This window comes from Cebus imitator, unplaced genomic scaffold, assembly GCF_001604975.1.
Source record: "Cebus imitator isolate Cc_AM_T3 unplaced genomic scaffold, Cebus_imitator-1.0 Scaffold197, whole genome shotgun sequence".
Lineage (NCBI taxonomy): Eukaryota > Metazoa > Chordata > Mammalia > Primates > Cebidae > Cebus > Cebus imitator.
The window spans coordinates 359,950-379,108 of NW_016107512.1; the positions used below are offsets into that span (position 1 = coordinate 359,950).

At 57.8% G+C, this 19,159-nt stretch overlaps 1 protein-coding gene across 8 annotated transcripts; it reads left to right on the top strand.

Moving 5' to 3' along the window:
* Positions 1–242: 242 nt before the first annotated feature.
* Positions 243–17,478, top strand: MDFI (MyoD family inhibitor). 8 transcript variants are annotated; one of them, XM_037745270.1, is made up of 6 exons: positions 243–532; positions 1,977–2,063; positions 9,631–9,813; positions 12,837–13,061; positions 13,444–13,606; positions 16,552–17,478. In XM_037745270.1, exons 2-6 carry the CDS (start codon positions 1,988–1,990, stop codon positions 16,697–16,699), a joined length of 795 nt encoding a protein of 264 aa, XP_037601198.1. In that variant the 5' UTR covers positions 243–532; positions 1,977–1,987; the 3' UTR covers positions 16,700–17,478. The 8 variants fall into 8 exon arrangements, with proteins under 8 accessions (XP_037601198.1, XP_037601201.1, XP_037601199.1 ...); XM_037745273.1 differs by lacking the exon at positions 243–532 and adding an exon at positions 813–1,067 and having other exon boundaries at positions 9,636–9,813; XM_037745271.1 differs by lacking the exon at positions 243–532 and adding an exon at positions 817–1,067.
* Positions 17,479–19,159: the final 1,681 nt, after the last annotated feature.

The window sequence follows — 19,159 nt, forward strand, 5'->3', positions numbered from 1 at the left end:
CTTGGAACAGTAAGGCTCCGGGACTGAGCTGATGCAGAGTTTAGGGGCCCTGGATTGAGACTGAGAAACCAGAGGGAGGGATGCAGCACTGAGGTCCGGGGTTCGGGAGGGGGCCCTATAAGCGGGAGGAAACGGAAAGAGACGGTCGGGATTGCCTTTGAAGGTGGGTGAGGCCCAGCGTTCGCGCCCAGGTAAGCAGGTAAGAATGCAGCAGCCGCCAGGCCCAGGCCGCGGGCGAGTCCCGTCCGAGTGACTCAGCCCGTGCCAGGAAGGGGGAGTCGGCTCAGCTCTCCAGAGCTCCCGGACAGCAACCGGATCCCAGCCGGCTCCTGGAACGCTAGGACAGGCCACCGCAGCGAGCAGCCAGGACTACGGGACGGAAGCCTCTCTTCCCGTTCCGCCCCACCTTCCTCCGGACCACAACCACCCCAGCCCATCTCTGGGACGCGGCCGCGGTGGCTAGAGCGCTGCTGGCGCCGTGGGGGCCATCCCAGTCCTGGCCCCGACGGCGCCCACAGAACCTGCGACAGCCGTAAGTAGCGACTATGGGGGGCTGGGAGAGTCCAAAAAGCGGGGAGTGGGACGCCCGGCTTTCTGCGTCCCACGTCCCCACTTCCAGAACCGGCTGGACCCGGGACTAGAAAAGGTGGCCTGGCGCCGCCGTCGCCTTCCAATTTGCTCACTGGCCCTCGTGGTGGGGAGCCCAGATGCGGCTCCTAGGCGGCCCCGGCCAAGTGTGGCCGAGACGCTGTCACCCCAGGGGGCCGCCCCACCCTGAACATCATCCCACGGGCCCGCCCAGCCCCACCTGGAGGGCTGCAGGCTCCAAGGTCTTCCCCATTCTCCAGGACCAGGTCCCGGGGTCGCGCTGAGGGTCCCTGAACCCTCTCGGACGGCCTGGTAGCAGCGCCCTCCTACCACCGCGCTCACCACCCAGAGGCGAAGCTCAGCTGGCCCGAGGCCCCCTCCCTCCCCTTTCTCCACGAACCCTCATCTTAGAAGGCCTCGGATTCCACTCTGGATACCAAAGAAGGGCTGAATTCGGAGGACCTCTCTTTGCCCCTGGAGTCGGTTTTCTGACACACATTCCCACGCACAGCTGGCAGGGGCAGGAGGTCGGGGATGCTCTGGGCTGCTGCGGCACAGGGGAGGCTGGTTGGTCACTAACCGGATTTCCCGGACAGACAACCCTGGTGGCTTGGGCGGGTGGCCTGGGAGCCCAGATCCCGGTCCCCGGCTTAGGAACCCGGGCAGAGCCTGAGGGGCATAAGGTGACTGAGGAGCTTGATCGCGCCCATCTTTGGGGCAAAGAGATTTGGAGCCCGCAATTATTCAGACAGTTGCTCGAAGTGGTTGAGGCTTCTCTGTTTCTCCTGATTTTCCAGAAACTTTTGCAGAGTTTGGACAGGCGAAGGAAAACGTGCAGCTCGCGGGGCTCTGGGCCTCAGGGGGCAGGGATTTAGGGAGACTGAGGACCCGCTCCAGGAGCGCGGAGGAAACGCGCCGAGCTGGCTTCCTGTGGGGGCTTGGGCCTCGGGCGCCCCGCGGACAAACGTGTCCCGCTCCGGGCTGGGCCGAGCACGGCGCAGGGGAGGGGACCCGCAGAGGGGCGACTGGGAAGGCGAGGAGGGGGCGGGGAGAGGGTGGGCCAGGGAAGAGGGGAGGGGAGAGGCGAGCAGGGGAGGAGCGTGGGGGCTGGAGAGAGAAGGAAGAAGGAAGGGGCGAACAGCGCGAGCAGGCGCCGTAAAGGGAAAAAGTGAGAGGGGAGGGGGCGCCGGGAGAGGACCCGGCAGCGAGCGGGCCCTGGGCGGGGGCGCCAGGAGCAGGCACCGATGGCGGGCCCCACGCGGGGATCCGGCTGGAAAAGAGCGTAGCGCGGCTCGCACGAGTGAGTGGACTGGGGAGGCGCGCGTCGTTGGGGGATGATCGCCCCCTGCCCGCCCCCGGCCTCGCCCGCTGAACCCTGTTTTCCGCAGGTCCGAGGCCGATGTACCAGGTGAGCGGCCAGCGGTCCTCTCGCTGCGACGCACCCCATGGAGCCCCCAGCGCAGCCCCGGGCCCAGGTAGGACCGGGAGTGGAGGGCGAAGCTGGACAGGGGCGGGTGGCGGCTGAAGGGGCCAATTATTTGTTCTCCTCCTCCGCCCCCAGACTCGGGGAGACGGCTCTGGGGAGCTTGGAAGGGATAGGGACGAAAGGTTTGGGTGTGGGGACTTGGTCCAGGGAGAGTAGGGGGCTGGGCGGGGGAGGCAGGGCTCTGAACAGAGGTTGCGGCTCTGCCAAGTTGGCTCCAACTCCCCGCAACTCCCGACACCAGACACACACACACACACTCCTCGGTGTCTGTCTGTCCGTCTGGGATTTGTGTCTCGACCGTTTCTGCCCAAAGTGTAAATATTTATGGGGGCCTGGTGTGGAGGGAGGGGGCGTTGTCTGAGTCTTTCTCTCCTTCCCTTCCCCCAGCCCAAATAGAGCCGAGCGCTTCCCGAAAACTTTTGTCTGCCGCGAGCGGCTGCAGGACCCGGTTCCTCCCCTCTTTCTTGCCATCCCTTCTCCTTCTCTTTCCTTCTTCCCTCTCGTGCCGGCCAGTGCCCGCCGCCCCTGCCCTGTTCACACACGCGCACCCCTACCCCGTGTCTACAGCCCGAGTGAAGTGCCCCATCCCGCTCCGGGCGCCATCTGTAACCCACCCGCTATTCCTGGGGGAGCCTCCCAAGCCAAGGACGGTTTTTGACTTCCTGAGGGGGTTTAGGGTAGGGGCCTTGCTGGCCGTGGTTCTCAGTCCCTTCCCCTCACTGGCCAGATGCCTAGTTGAAGCTCCCAAATGGAAGTCCGGATCAGGGAGAAGGCAGGAACTTCTGGGATGTGTTCAGGGCCAGGGGAACCGCGTGCAGGAGTGTGAACCCGGATTTCATAACTTGAATCTCCTCTGTCTAAGTCGTTGCCTTCCTCCCCGCCAGCCCCATTCTCCCTTTCCCCAATTTGACTGTGAATAATGAAGGTCTGCTCCCGAACCTCTGACGTGAACTCCCTGCCTTGCCTTGGACGCTCCTTCCCTTCTCTGGCCTCAGCCTCCACATGCACCCGCCCTCGTGGCCTGCCTGCCCGTTGGAGGAGGCCCCTCCGCGTTCATTCCCCACCTACTTGGTATGGACGCCTAACTGTGGAGGTGGGGGTCCTCTAAACCAGAGTGAGGACAAGTGGAAGATGTCTGGCCAACAGCCAGCACATAGATGAGACCAGCGTGTCTGCAGCCTATCTTGGCCTAGCCTCAAATTCCCTGCTGTCTCTGTGGGGCCCCTGCAACGGGGCCTTCTGCACGATGAGCGCCTCCAAGAACTGGACTCCTTCAGCCCAGAGGGAGAGCTGGGGGCAGGGCACTTGGAAGGGTCCTTCTCTGTGTCTGGGAATCTTCCCTGTCCCACTGGGCCTCCCTCCTGCCTCCTCCCTTCCTCAGCCTCCTGCTCTCCCCAGCTTTCTCCCTCCCCTGATCCATTTTTTCTGGTCTTCCTTCACCTTCCAAGATCTCCTTCCTTGCTGAAGCCACTCTCAGCTCCAGCAGCAAGAGGAGGGAGCTAACTGCACAGAACCAGGGCCAGGGTGGGCGACTGGGAGGGTGAAGCCCCGGGCTGTAACTTGAGGCCCCCCAGCGCCCCAGCAGGCCCCCTCCCCAGCCTGGGTTGGGCCAGACAATGCGGCTTTCATAACTCAAGGCTTTGCTCTGCCACCGCCTTGGGAGAATGAGCCTGCTGCCCAGGAAGCCGAAACCGCAGGAGACCCAGCCAAAACCCCACAGACGCCTGAATCCGAGACCAGAATCCCCCACGCTTTGCTCCTTGGGCGCTGACAGAACAGCAAGGCCACAGCGCTGCCCCCAGAGGCCCTACTGGCAGGACAGCCAGGGAGCAAGTCAGCCCCTCCCTCAGCCGCCCCAGTGCAGACAGGGAACAAGGGGGCTCAGGGCAGATCTGGTAGGGGCAGGTGGCCAAGCCCTCACACCCTTGGCTCTCCTAGTGGCCTCCTCCCGCCCACCCCTGAGAGCCCCAGGAGCCTGGCTCCCTAGCCCACAGGCACATTTCTGCCCAGCACTGGGGCGTCACATTCCTGTTCATGGTTCTAAATTGAATTTCCTGGGGAATTGGAGCCTTCAGACCTAAAATAAAACCAACTTGACCCAGCCTAACTGGCCAGCCCAGGCCCTGTTTGGTTCTCAGCTTGGTGCCTTGGGACTGTGACCAATGGATTCACATTACCCATGTGTGCATCAAAGAAGTCCACCCTCTCTGACTTTCTTGGGGTTCAGGTCCAGATGCCACCCCTGTTCCTCAGCCCTCTCTCTCCTTCCCCTGACTGGGGCATTCTGAACTCCAGAAAGTACTCTCCAGTAGGCATTTGCTGAGTACTCCTTGGGGATGCAGAGATGAATATGGACGCCACCCCCAGGGAGTGAGTTGTGAGGACTGTAGCCTGCTTGAGAAGCCAGGACTTCACTAACAAGTTATTAACAAGAGGGGACACTGGAGCTAAGTCTTCAGCAACTGGGTCAGAGAACGTTTTCTAGAAGAAGAGGTGAAGCTTGAGCTTGGTCCAGAAGGATGAGTTGGATTTGGAGAGTGGGAGAGGTAGGAGCTTCTGGTTAACAGGAACGATATAAGCATGGGTGGACTGTCAGAATATCTGGCTACAGCCTGGGCCATGGAGAGGCCAGTCTGTCTGGAACACAGGATCCTGGTACATTGATAGATTGAAGATGCAGACTGAGGCCTTGAATGCCGAGCCAAGGAAAGACTGAAGTGTGAGGTTCCAGCCACCACTCTCTGACCATAGGAGGTTCTGGCCTTCTCTCTCCAGAGATGGTCAGAGCTCCAAAGGGGAAGCCCAGATCCACAGTCCACAAGGACAATGATGAGGGCTACACTTAAGGCACCAGGCAGCAGAGCTCTGGAGCGTGGGCCTTTCTGCACACCATCCAGGGGTCTTCTGGCTGGAATTCCCATGGGCACTGTCCAGGCTTGAACTCATCCCACCTGAAAGAGGTCCCCCTACTCCCTGTTGGTCCAGGACTTGGTGGATGGCGGGCAGGGAGAGCCCACAGAGTCCTTGCTGAGGGTGTGAGTCTCAGCCTTTCCTCTTGGGTTCATGGATTTACATGTGACTCCCACTCCCTTCTGGGGCCGGTTGTCTTTCCAGAACTCCAGACATTTATTAGAATCTTATCCCATGTTAGGAATGGGAGCGCATTGAAGCAAAGGAGCTATTGCCTTTCCATATCTCCCCTTTGTAGATAGCCACCTTTGAGAGGAGGGCTACAGGGCCGGGAGCTTCTGCTCAGAGATGCCACCAGCATGCGTGGCACCAGGTGCAGATTGGAAAAAGGTGCCCCCTTGGTCAGATGGAGCAGGCATGCAGTTGGGTGAGCAGATGGCACCTACTAGGAAGACGAGGACTTCAGCCCCATCTACTCACTCCGTTGGCAGGCACCTTCTGCAGGTCATGAATTGTACATCCACACAGGGGCTTCCTTCACCTTTGCGGGCCACCCCCTTCCCTCCTGCCCACTCTGCACTTCCACTCTCGGGAAGTTTCTCCCCTGAGATGTTCTCCCCTCTGTGGCTGGACAGCAGTGTCTCGGTTACAGAATGGAAACATGGGCTCTTGGCACCTCTGCCCCATCTGTTCCAAGCAGGAGCTGCTTCTCAGTCCCCACCTCGGGGTCTGGGCCACCAGGGCAGTGTCGCCGCTGCAGACCAGGTCCTCCTGCAGCTGCTGCTTCCTTTTCCTTCGGCTGCCCTGTCTCTGGACACTTGGCACAGCTCCCTCTTCTGCTCTCAGTGCTGGTTTGCTGGGTCCTCTCTGCGGCCCCTCCTGGCTCCGGAGGTTCTCTGTCCCTTTGTGTGTCTCCAGGTCAAGATTACTGGACTTGGTTTTCTTTCCTTCCTCATTTTTCCTCCATGGTCTAATGCCTAGTAGGCTTCCTACAGGATGCGCCTCCTCGGGCCTTGGTCTGCACTCTATAATTTCCTGTTCCCACCAGATCCAAGGTCACCAGCCCTGTAGGTGACTGTCAGGAGAGACTGCCCCCAGAGTGGAGACACTTTGGGTAAGGAGGTTCGAGATGTGAACTCCAGGCTCCTTAAATCATCTTCCTCACCTTCCCTCCTCTCTTCTTTCATCTCTCAGCTCTCTCTGCCTCTCCCTCCCCCCACCCTTCCTCTCTGTGCTCTCTGTGTCATTTGGAGATAGTTCATAGAGGACACCGTATGTCAGCCCCTCTCCATTCTCTGCGATTGATTCCATTTCAGTTCAAGACTACCCTGTGTCTCTAACACTGCGGGAAGGGAGGGAAGCAGGGAGGGCAGGGAGCAGAAGTCCTGGCTCTCTCTACCAGAGGACTCACAGTGTCACCCCAGGGATCCCTTGTGACCTCTGCAGGAAGCCTGGGAAGTGACCACAGGCCTGTCATGCCCTAGCTATCATTCTAGGCTTCCCAGACTCAACACCGCCCCAGAGCATGTGGCAGCTCACTGGGGGTCTTGATTCCTGCTGCTCTTCTCAAAGCTCCCCTTCTGTGCTACTGATTGGTCAAGACTGAGTGTGAGTACTGCCTGCCCCAGGAAGCCTGCTAGCCACACTCACCCATCTGGGCTAGGGGGCCATCTTCTGTGCTTCCACCATTCTTCCAGATGCCCTACCGTCACTCTTGCACCTCTGTGTATGTAAGAGCCACCAGCCCACCCCACCCCTGCAAGGCAATGAGCTGGTCTTTCTCACTTGGGTATACCCAGTACTCATTATATTGCTGGGTGCCTCATAGGTCCGTAATAAATGTTAAACCACGAAGCACAGATAGGAAGGAAGGAAGGAGGGGAGGAATGAATGAAAAGGGAAAGGTCAGAAGCCAAACTAGTCATTTAAAAAAAAAGGAGGGAGGAAGGAAAGAGAGGAGGGGAAGGAGGGACAGAGGGAAGAGGAGTGGGGCTGAGGGTGAAGGTTTGTGAATAACCCCCTAATGAGCATTTTCTTTCCTTCTTGAAACCCTGTGGCATGAGCATTAGGACAAAGCAGCCCCACTCTGATAACTTGCCAGGCTGGTAACTGTTGAATGCACGGCTCGGATCTTCCGCTGCTCACTCAGGTCTTTCTGTCTCATTACACCGCATGGGAGAGTCAGGTCTCCCAGTTCATGGAAGATGCCTCTGGGGGCCAGGGGCCAGAGCTAGGCAGGCCCCTGCTTTCCTGAAAATTAGGACCCTAAGCCTCTCTTTCCTTTGTCTTTTTTTTTTTTGAGAGAACGGGGTCTCGATATATTGCCCAGGTAGGTCTCGAACTCCTGGTTTTACAATTTTTTTTGTCTTTTTTTTTTTCCCTTTGAGCCTCCCTTTTTATGGCAACTTGGTCTTAGCCTGCAAGAGCCATATCTGAGCTGGTGTAGACCAGGCTCAGGGCTAGGGGAGGCACCATCTGGCACCAGCGTCTCCACTGGCCTGCTTCCACTTGTCCAAAAGCCATTTGATTTCTCAGTGATCAGCCCAGCTATGAGTGGGGCTCTCAACAGGCCCACAGAGCAGTTGGAGCTGGAAGGAACCCACCCCTGCATTCCTGGAGTCATGGACCCCGGGAAAGGCTCCCAGCAAATAACTCCGCTGCCCTGCAGGAATCCCAGGAGCGCCAGCCCTGCCCAGCTCCTGTCTCCAGGCAAGGCCTGTGGTTTTTCACTGGGCAGGTGAGAGCATGCCTGCTGGGCCTGCTGCCCTCTGTGCTTCCCATGTGGGGCCTTGGGGTGCCCGTCCCCCTGACTGTGGGGGACCAGACCCCTTAGAACAAGGATTCCTAAGGGGCTTCTGAGGGTCACGGCCACAGGGGCTATGCTCTGGGCCCAGGAAGGCAGCTGGGCCCCAGAATCTTCCCCTCAACGTGCTTCCGACTCCCCTCCCCCAGGCCTGCATGCCCAGGCCTCCACTGAGCCCTCTAATTATCTCCCTCGTCTCTTCTTTCAACTCTCAGCTCTCTGCCTCTCTCTCCCCCGCCCCCTTCCTCTCTGTGTCATTGGGAGATAGTTCATAGAGGACACCATATGTCAGCCCCTCTCTGTTCTCTGTGATTGATTCCATTTCAAGACTATCCTGTGTTTCTGTCTCTGCATGTGTCTCTTTCTGGGTCTCTCCATGGGTTGTGTACTCTGTGGGCTTCCCTACTGTTTCTTGTCATCTCCCCCTCTGTGTCATCCTGCCACTTTCCACGTCCCCCTCCGTGTCCCCTGCCTCTCCCCGTGTCCCCCTCTGGGTCTCCCTGCCACTGTCCATGTCCCCCTCTGTGTCCCCCTGCCTCTCCCCTTGTCCCCCTCTATGTCACCCTGCCACTGTCCATGTCCCCCTCCGTGTCACCCTGCCTCTCCCCATGTCCCCTTCTGTGTCCCTCCTGTGTTACCCTGCCTCTCCCCATGTCCCCCCTGTGTCCCCCCACCTCTCCCCATGTCCCCCCCCATGTCCCCTGGCCTCTCCCCATGCCCCCTCCCGTGTCCCCCTGCCTCTCTCTGTGCCCCTGTGGCCTCTGCATCTCTGAGCCTCTTGTTTCTGTGTCTCCTTGTTCCTTCTCTTTCTCCCAGCATGATATGTGGGGAGGGGGCAAGTGGAAGGCCACCCTCTTGAGACCCCTGTCTTTCCAACTAACTGCATAGGCTGAGGTCTGATGAGAGGCCCAGGCTGCACCCTACACCCTTTCATTGGCACAGCCTGGGCCTGCCCATGATCCCTGGCTGAGTGTGTGGAAGCTCAGACCCCTTTCTTCCTCCCTCCCTCACTACCCATCCCCCATTCCTTTTTTCCCCTGAGCCTAGGGGCCCTAGTCCTGCAGCCTGGGGAGCTGTGGGTTTGAAGGTGGCTCCATTTCTGCCTCCTGCCGCCCCTGCACAGAGCCACTGTAATTACATGTGGCTGCGGTTCACCTCTTCCCCAGCGCTCTGGCCGGCCTTTTGTCGCTCTCCTGACTGTAGCCCCTCCCTGCTCCTCACCCTCAGGTTCCTCTGACTCCTCTGCCATCATCCTCTCTGACCCAGTTTCTCCAGTGCTCCCTGCTCCATCGCCTCTGTCTCTGCCCCACCTCTGTCTTTCTCTCCATCGATGACTTTCGCACTATTGCTGTATCTCACTCCCGTCCCAGGCTGTCTGTCACTGGGTCACTGTGAATCTCTCTTCCACACCCAGTCTCCTGCAGTCCAATGCTCTATCTCTCTTTGCCTCTACCTCTCACTGTCCCTTTGATTCTCCCTGTCACTCTCCATGCCTGTCCCTATCTCTCCGTCGCTCACTGTCCGTCTGTTCTCCCCTGCGCTGTTTCTGCCTCCTCTCCCCAATTCTCTTCATACTCTACCATCTCTGCCTCTCCCGACACCACACGCATACGTGCACACACTCACGTGCATGCACACCTTTGCTCACTCCCAGAGTGTGGTTTGGGAGCTTTCTATTTTGGAGTCTGTTGCTGTTGTCAGATAGAGTAAGGGCTGGCTAACTGGTGTAAACAGATGAAGAATGAGGGTTCAGTGGGCATGGTGGGCTGTGGGGCGGGGCCCAGGGCTTGGCAAAAAGGAGGGCCCCAGGAAAATGGACCTCAGTCATCTGCTTTTTTCCTAGCCCAGACCCTATCCCTCCTTCCTGGGCTGGAGGTAGTAACAGGATCCACTCACCCTGCAGAGGCAGCGCCAGAGGAGGGCTCTCTGGAGGAGGCGGCAACCCCCATGCCCCAAGGCAATGGCCCTGGGGTCTCCCAGGCCTTGGACAGCACTGACCTCGATGTCCCCACAGAAGCTGTGACATGTGAGTCCTAGAGAACCAGGAGGTTGGATGGCAACATGTAGCGGTTGCACTAGGGAACTCAACACAAATGGGTTGGCAAAAATGGGTGCACCCACTTGGCCAGGACTCCTGAGGGTGGCAGCATGGCAGCAGAAAGGGGTAGGGCAATGTCACTGCTCTGTCTGTCAAGGGGCAGACCTCCACTGCAAAGTGACTAGGAAGCAGGAGTGCGGGCAGGCTCCAGGCAAAATGGCTCAGGACAGAGAGCATGCGGCTGCCTGGAGAGAGGCGCCCCCGGCCTCAAGAAGAGAGCTGCAGGGCTGGCGTGGGGCAGCGAGCCCGAGCCTGATGCAGCCCCATCCTTCTGGGAATCAAGGCTAAAAGGAAGAAGCCCCCAGTTGCTCTGGGGGGTGGCAAATAGAACAAAATTCAGCTCCATTCCCAGGCCTGGCTTGAGTTCTCCAAGGAGGTCCTGGGAGGGAGAGAATTTTCCACCTTCACCCTCAAGAACAGGAGAAGCAACAGCTGGGATCATTTTTATAAACAACGAGGATTTGCCCACATCTATAGACATACTTTTACTTCCCAACTTTCTGTCCCTGAGTGGGCTCACTTGCTCGCCTAATCAGCCTGTAGTGAGGCAGCAGGATGGCTACTGCCAAGCCCATTTTACAGACGAGGGAACAGGCACAGAGAAACGCCCACCCTGGTCACAAGCTGGGAAACTCAGGTCTCCTGGCCCAGCACTCTTCCCAGTGCCTGCCTGCACACCCAGCTGGCATGGCCGGGCGGGCAGCCTCCTCCAGCCAGGGCATCTGGGACTAAGTTGGACTCCCTGGAAGTCAGGGTTACTATCCTGCTAGTGCACGGCCCTTGGTCTCATCCAGCACACCCACCAGCAGAATTGAAAGAGCTCAATGCCGTGGCTGTGGAGGAGGGGGCCTGGTGGGAATGGGACAGACGCTCCTGTGTCTGTGAGCCCTGAGTGTTTGCTCTGTGACTCAGCCCCCACGGCCGCCCCCACGGCCATGGCCACAGGCAAGCTCTGTGTCTGTCCACATCTCCCAGATCCCTCAGCTCACCGCACACTCCCGCCCTCTGGTCACGGCACCCATGTTTAGGCAACAGGGCAAGGGGCACCAAAGCTGGCCAAGGACTCGGCCCAGTCACCCTGTGTGGGGGCCAGAAGGTGGGGGCCAGATGATTCAGGCCTGGCCACTTCCCATAGCCTTACCCCTGTTTACCCAGATGCAGACACCAGCCACAGCTCTTGCTGGAGGCTCCCAGCATGGAGCCTCTCCAGAACCCTGGCTCCCACCCTCCCCCTGACCCCCGACCTTGTCCTCAGCTCCTTTCCCCCAATCTTCATGCCCTCCCCGATCCACTTCCCAGCTACGGGACTTCTGGCAAGCTTTCCCCCTCTGGGCCTCCGTTTTCTCATCTGTGAAATGGGGCCAGTAGTAGATCTCTTGTGATGCGTAAAGAAGCTGCTCCACCTAAAGCTGCCAGCACTGTGCCTGGGACATAATACCTGCCTGAAACACGCACGCCACGCGTCATGAGGGTAGTGACTGTCGTGATGTAGCAGCTTATTCCTCGGTCGCTTGTCTCCCAGCCTCTGCCCCGCTGCGGGCCTCTGCCCTCTGAGCCCAGCTCTTAATCTCTAAGCTCGTCCCATATCTGACACTTGCTAGCTGTGTGACCTTGGGCAACTTATTGTACCTCTATCTCTCTGGGACTCGGTTTCCTCATCAGTAAAAGAAGGCTAGCGATACCAAGGGGATCTGTGAGCAGCAAGTACTTAGAAGGGCTGGTGTGCGGGGAGCACGCAGTGTGCGATCTTGTGACTGCTGCCATCACTGGAAGACCTGGCCTCCTTGGCCAAAGGAGTCATCGAGGCCACCCTCCCCTCTCCTTGGGCTCCAGGGCCCCCAAGACATCTCCCTCCTACACAATTCACATACACAGGCCAGACCTGGAAGGAGATGGGGATCCAGACTCCAGCTCCTGAGGGACTGAAGTGCCCTACATTTCCAGAGGGTCCTTGGGGCCACAGGGTCCTGCCCAGGAGTCAGGAGTCCTGCCCAGCTGAGGAGCCCCAGAACTCTCAGTGACCCCTCCTCAGTCCCTCCCTACTCCCCGCACCGTACACACCTCCCCTCATCTCTTGAGAATAGAACTGAGCCAACCAGTTCTCATACAGAACTGAACATCCCTGAGTGAGGGGCAGGAAGTAACTCAGGGCTTGGGGGATCTCCAGGGTCACCTTGCCTGCACCCCATTGATCAAGTTGAAGTTTGGTCCCTCAGCCTGCAGTGGGGACCCAGGGCTCCTGGCTTTGGGGGTCTCCCCACTGCCCTTCTGCTTGCCACCTTCCCTCCCTCCTCTCCCAGACCCCAAGGCCCCTCCCCAAACTCTGCCAGCTGCCCACAGAGGCAGGATGGGGCTGGGAATTCAGAGGGCAGAGGTTTGAGTTAAGACACCAGGAGGAAGGAGCAGGAGGTAGAGGGGCTGCAGTGAGGAGCCCCTGGATTCCAGGGCCAGGCGTTCATCTCCAAACAGATGTTTCCAATAAATCACCCAGTGTGCCAAGGGCAATAACAGCTGGGGACTTGGCAGAGGCCAAGGTGAAGGTTAACTGCTTCACTGCTGTCCTCCCTACCCCAGCCAAACCACCCCTCTTCCCCAACACCGCCACTGCCACCACTCTGCCAAAACCTCAGGATGACAAGAGCAGGAGAATGGACTTTGTGCGAGGAACGAAGGAGAGGCCTAGGGCTCCAAGCCCTTCCCCTTGTACATCTGTCATTTCTGGACTGAGCACTGAACTGAGAGTCAGGAGCTAGGGCCAACCCAATTTCATGGCATGGCTCCGGACTAGCCATTTCTTCCCTCTGGGCCTTAGTTTCCCCATCTGCAGGATATAGGTATGGCTGGGTGCTTTGGGATGTATGAAAGAATGAAGCAGACAGGATTTGAGCACAGCTCTGGGGACTGAATGACCCCCACACTTTTCCCATCAGCCTTTCTCTTCATCTCTCCAGGTCAGCCTCAGGGGAACCCCTTGGGCTGCACCCCACTACTGCCGAATGGCTCTGGCCACCCCTCAGAGCTAGGCAGCACCAGACAGGCGGGGAATGGTGCCCTGAGTGGCCCCAAGGCCCATCGGAAGTTGCAGACACACGCATCTCTTGCCAGCCAGGGCAGCAAGAAGAGTAAGAGCAGCACCAAATCCACCGCCTCCCAGATCCCCCTCCAGGCACAGGAAGGTAAGCACCCCATCCCATCTCTCCCTGGGAGAGGCCTCCAAAGCCAGATTTCTGGAAGCAGGACCCAGGGGCCTGCAGGAGCACCCTCACCAGGCTGCTGCTTAGAAATGCAGGATCTCAACCTCCTTCCAAGCCTACTGGATTGGACCCTGGTGGGGCTTAACAAGCCCTGCAGGGAACCTGATGCATGATCAAATCATAGAACCTCGAAAAGTGCACCTACTGGGTAAACTGAGGCATATCTACCTCCTCAAGCCCACCTTGTTCCTCCCCCACCCCTCCCATCCTTGCTTTCCCACAATTGCTGTAACAAGGAACGGAGCCACCTGGGTTGATCCATCTTAAGCCACTCTGTTTCTGGAAACAGAAATTTTCTGTCTAGGGAGGAAAAAAGACCATGTAGCAGAACAAAATGGTGCCGGGGCAGGGCTGCAAGGTGCAATGGGAGGTCAGAGTATCGAAACTCCCAGACAGCTGTTGTGCCTGCAACACAAAGATCTCCGCTGGGCTGCAGGGCAGCCAGCCCCCTCCTCACCAGCCATCAGGTGAACATGGCTCACAGCTGCCTGAGCTCAGTGATGGCCTGAACTTCACCCCAGAATGTTCCAGTGGTTCCTGTCTGTGTGGAAGGACACTGGCCTGGGCATCTGCAAATAGATTCAGTTTACACATTTGCACGTAACATGCTTAGAAACCTTCCCACTCCACAGAGCAGATTCTGCCCAACAGTTTTTTTGTTTTTGTTTTTGTTTTTGTTTTTTTCTGAGATGGAATCTTGCTCTGTTGCCCAGGCTGGAGTGCAGTGGCACAGTCTCAGCTCACTGCAACCTCCGCCTCCTGGGTTCAAGCGATTCTTCTTCCTCAGCCTCCCAGGCGTGTGCCACCATGCCCGGCTAATTTTTATATTTTTAGTAGAGATAGGATTTCACCATGTTAGTCAGGCTGGTCTCAAACTCCTGACCTTGTGATCCACCTGCCTCAGCCTCCCAAAGTGCTGGGATTACAGGCAAGAGCCACTTTGCCCAGGCCCAATAGTCTTAGTTATGAAGGAGCCATTTATTCATGTAAAGTGTCCTGGCTGGGCACGGTGGCTCAGGCCTGTAATCCCAGCACTTTGGGAGGCTGAGGCGGGTGGATCACCTGAGGTCAGGAGTTCAAGACCAGCTTGGCCAATATGATGAAACCCTGTCTCTACTAAAAATACAAAAAACCCTGTCTCTACTAAGGGCATGGAGGGGGGCCCTTATAATCCCAGCTACTTGGGAGGCTGAGGCACGAGAATCGCTTGAGCCCAGGAGGCAGAGGTTGCAGTGAGACAAGTTTGCGCCATTGCACCCCAATCTGGGGAACAAGAGTGAAACTTCATCTCAAAGCAAAATAAAATGAAATGTCCTAGGCACCTGCCATGTGCTGGATACCTGGTTCATGCCGTCATAAAGCTCTCATGAGAGACATAGATAGGTAATTGCCGTAAAAGGTGATAAATGCAGTGAAAAAGTCACAAAGAGGATTATGTGAACCCAAGGAGACACTCACACCAGCCCAGAAATCTGGGGAGGGAATCCTGGGAAGGCTTGGAGCATGCCTTAAAAGATGGGAAGGAGGCTCCAGCCAGGAGAGCACAGAGGTGAGAAATGGCCAGTATGGCTGGAGGGTGAAGTGCCAAAGGCGAGACTCGTGGCAGGCAGGGGTCCTGGGAGGTCCTTACCAACCAGGCAGTGAACCTAGACTATCTGGAGAGCAGTAGGGCGCCCCTGAAGGGTTTTTAACAAGGTGGTGACTCATCCAATTTACATTTGAAAAGAACTACCCTATCCAGTTTGAAGAGAGATCGCCAGACCCTGGTCCCTCCACACAGGAATGCAGGAGAACAGGGTTAGACCCTCCTCCCTCCTCCGCACAGTGAGTCTCCCAAGGGGCCCCTGGCCAGGAGAACTGCACGCTCTGCCCCACGGCCTGGCCCCAGCACATGGAGCGCTGCAGGACAGAGGCTCTAGAGTCAGCAGCCTTGACTCAAGTCCCAGCTCCAGCACCTCCCAGCTGGTGCCCAGCACAGCTTCATGCATTTCTGTTCACTCAGCACCCCTATGTGCCAGGCGCTGCTCTAGGGACTTGTAATCTGTTAGTGAACAAAATGGGCAAAGGTGCCTGCCCTGCTGGAGCTTACATATCCAGTAGGAGGAGATGACAATGAACGTGAGGAAACCGTGTAGCACGGTGGGAGGCGATGGCCTCTGGGGGAAGCAGGCAGCCAGGTAGGGCCAGGCAGGGAGTGCGAGGCAGAGCCAGCCAGTTGCAGTATTGAGGCCGGTGGTGCAAGGCCTCAGCGAGAGGTGGCATTTGGACAAAGCAGGAGATGAGTGAGTCAGCCAAGCATGTGCCTGTGGCAAGATTGTTCCAGGCAGAAGAATCAGTGTCTGCATGGCCAAGGAGCAGCCAGGAGGCCGGAGTGGCCGGAGCAGAGTGATCCGGAGGAGAGGAGTGGGAGAAGAGAACTAAGAGGGCACAGGGACCAGACCACAGGGGGCCTCGGGGGCTACTGTGAGGACTTCAGCTTCTATCACAAGTGACATGTGAGCCATGGGAGCGGTCTGAGCAGAGGAGGGCCAGGATCCAACAGACGTTTCTAAAGGATCCCTCTGGTCGCAGTGTGGAATGGAGATGCTTCGGGGGCAGTGGACAAAGCCAGGCAGTGGGGAGACCAGTGAGGAGGCTGTTGAAGGTGTCCAGGTGAGAGATGAGCCAGGTGGTAGGATTTTGGGTGTAGACTTAGCTTCTCTCTTTTTGTTTTGAGACAGTCTCGCTCTTGTGGCCCAGGCTGGAGTGTAGTGGTGTGAGCTCAGCTCACTGCAGCCTCTACCTTCTGGGTTCAGGCGAGTCTCCTGCCTCAGCCTCCTGAGTAGCTGGAATTACAGGCTTGCACCACCACACCCAGCTAATTTTTTGTATTTTAAGCAAAGATGGAGTTTCGCCATGTTGGCCAGGCTGGTCTTGAACTCCTGACCTCAGGTGATCCACCTGCCTCAGCCTCCCACAGTACTGGGATCAGGCATGAGCCACTGGGCCCAGCCGACTTAACTTTTCTTAATCTCAGTCTCTTCATCTGTGGAGTGGGGCTAGTGATAGCCCCTGCCTCATAGAGTCGCCGTTGGAGGTCTAAATGAATGTAATTCATGCAGAGCACTCAGAATAGTGCCCAGAATAAGTATCACTCCATATGTTGGTTAAATAAGCAAACTGAGGCTGGCTCAGAGCAAGGATGATCCAGACTGCCTGGGCTGGACCCTGCTCTGATGTGCTCAACTGTGTGTGCCTCGGGGTCATCACCTAGGGGACGGACACGTGAGCTTCATGTGTGCCAGGTGCTTGGCATGGGCAGGCGCACGGTGAGCACTCAGCATCCCCGCCGCTGCTACTGCTGCTGGGCCCCCACGCCCCTGGCTATTTCACACATGCTCTCCCCTCCCCGTCTCTTCTGCCCACCCCGCAGACTGCTGTGTCCACTGCATCCTGTCCTGCCTGTTCTGCGAGTTCCTGACGCTGTGCAACATTGTCCTGGACTGCGCCACCTGCGGCTCCTGCAGCTCAGAGGACTCGTGCCTCTGCTGCTGCTGCTGCGGCTCCGGCGAGTGTGCTGACTGCGACCTGCCCTGCGACCTGGACTGCGGCATCCTGGACGCCTGCTGCGAGTCCGCAGACTGCCTGGAGATCTGCATGGAGTGCTGTGGGCTCTGCTTCTCCTCCTGAGCCTCTGTCGGGGACCGGGCCAGCCGGGCACCCCTGCAGATTCCAGCAGGGTCCCCTGATTGGGGCCAGGCCTAGGACTGTCACACAAGGCTTCTGAAGGCCCCTTGTCTCTGGTCCTCTCTCACCCACCTATGTCCTCTCAGAACCCCAGCCTTGAAAATGGTGGGGGCGTGCTCAGAGGGGCTGTTTCAGCTGTGGGTGGTGGGCCCACGGCAGAGAAGCCTGAACTCTTCAGTGGGTTACCAGGGACACACATCACCAAAGAGCTGGTGGGACAACCTAAGGGCAGGGCTGGGGTGGGGGCTGCAGGGGGCCAGCCAGGGCTACAGAACACTGTGAAAGTTACCTGGGGAGGGTGGGTTGGTGGGGCCGTGGCTCTCTACCTCTCCCTGCTCCTGGCGCCCGCCTCTCTGCACCACCTCGGGCTTAGAGGACAGCAAATGTGAAAAGAGACGCCCCACCCTCCCTCAGCCAGCCGTCTCCAGTCTCCTATCCTAGGCTTTTGTGGGGGCCTAACCCATGCAGTGACCCCAGAAAGCAGGGCTAGGCAAGGCCTTTGGGTAGGGTGGGAGGGGGAACAGTATGGAAAAGACTGGAATGGGAAAGGGAGGGAAGGGAGGGAGGGTCTGTTCTATTTGTTGTTGTAAATAAAGATATTTGTCCGTCTCAGCTTTCTTCAGCACTCATGACTAATTTCCATGGGCCATGACTCTCAAAAGCAAATGCTCCTACCGCCCCTAAAAAGCACCCACATGGATGAGACTGCCCTGCCCTCTGGGGGCCCTGCCTCTTCTGCTTTTCTTACCCCAGAAACTGCCCTGCCCTTCACGTTCCCCTCCCTTCTTCACATTTCCCTCTAAGGGGAGAAGGTAAGTGGGGTACCTTCTCCCACCATTATTCCCTCTTCCCACCAAAGGGAGGAGAAGCCCAGAGAGGGAAGAGTTAACCTTGGCATGGAATTAATTAACAGCAGATGTGTTCGGGTTCTGATTAATTAATCTCCTGCTGACTCCAGCTTCTCCAGCTCTTCCCCATGAAGTCGTTCCAAGGCATAGGTGACGCCCATGTTGGTACCAGAGGGGTGCCTGGGAGGGGGCCAGTTCCAGGCCCGGGGCACCCCAGGCTTGCCCCTGAGCTTCAATGGAGGCCCGGTTGGGGTTACACACACAGCCTCAGGCATCCCCCCATTGCCAGGGGTCTGAGAAAGAAGGAAGCTGTGTCAGGACTGCAAGGGCCCCCAAGGCCATCTGTGGGGCGGCCTTGCTATGCAGAGGGAGGAACCTGAGAAGCAATGGCAGCTGTGAAGACTGCAGGGCTGCACTGGGGGTAGCTGGACCAGCACCCCCCACACACATCCTGGACCTGAGGAGAGGTCCAGGGGGCATGAGAGGCTTTCAGACGATTAGGGTGACTTGGAGAAGACTCAGCTGATGTAGGCTTCAGAGGGGACCACAAGGGTATTGGTGGGCACTGCTTCCAGGAATGAAGGCTTGGAGTGGTTCCGAGGGGTTCTGGAAGGAAGTGCGGGGTGACTGGGGGAAAGGGCCAGACGAAATTCAAACGCTCTTAAGGAATGTCACAGGAGAGAGCAGCCCATGGCCTTGGGAGTGGGTTTCATTGCAGCAGGAGGAGGAGGTTCCAAGAGGCAGCAAGAGAACTAGCCCCCTCTCCTCCCCGTTCCATCCCCACTCACACAGGCCTCACTGCACCAGCTTCAGGCTTTTCTGACCTCTGAGAGCACACAAGAAATTCAGGACACAGAGAGGAAGGGAACTGCCCGGGGGTGTCACTACCAAGCCAGTAGAGGGCCCCGGAGGCACCCCCAGTACTCATGTATCTCTGTGTGTATTTGTATGGTTTTTAGTTATTGCACACCCAAGGAAGATTTGGAAGTCTAATCTGTGCACACACAAGCATTTACATGTATGTGTTTTCTTTTTTTTACAAAAATATGAGGATCCTGTACACACTGTCCTGGACCCTGTTTCTCCCACTTGGCCATGTGTTGGGGGTCTTCCTTCTCAGCACACGGAGAGCTGCCTGAGTCTCCTGGATGGATTCGCCACAGTCCAGGGACCCAGCCCTGCGCAGTCCACGGCTCAAGCGCTTTGTTACAACAAGGCTGAGCGAACACACCCTTTTGCCTGAATGAGCTATATTGGCAGAATGTTCGTGAACGTGGGATTGCTGGGCCTGCCATTGACAGGACTGCCCTGCTGTCCCCTGTGAGGGTGTACCACCCTCGGCTCACTCGGCCTGGGGGGGCATCCACTTCTCCCATTGCCCTGGAGAGACAATGGTGGGAGAGTTTCTAATTCAGTCCTCGAGGCTGGAGTCTGAGGGATGTTAGG

Excerpts from the sequence above, each read along its gene's own strand:
- MDFI (XM_037745270.1), top strand. The coding sequence starts at position 1,988 with ATGTACCAGGTGAGCGGCCAGCGGTCCTCTCGCTGCGACGCACCCCAT. Across the intron at positions 2,064-9,630 it reads CAGCGCAGCCCCGGGCCCAG|CCCAGACCCTATCCCTCCTT; the intron begins GTAGGACCGGGA and ends CTTTTTTCCTAG. Across the intron at positions 13,062-13,443 it reads CCCCCTCCAGGCACAGGAAG|GGAGGAAAAAAGACCATGTA; the intron begins GTAAGCACCCCA and ends TTTTCTGTCTAG.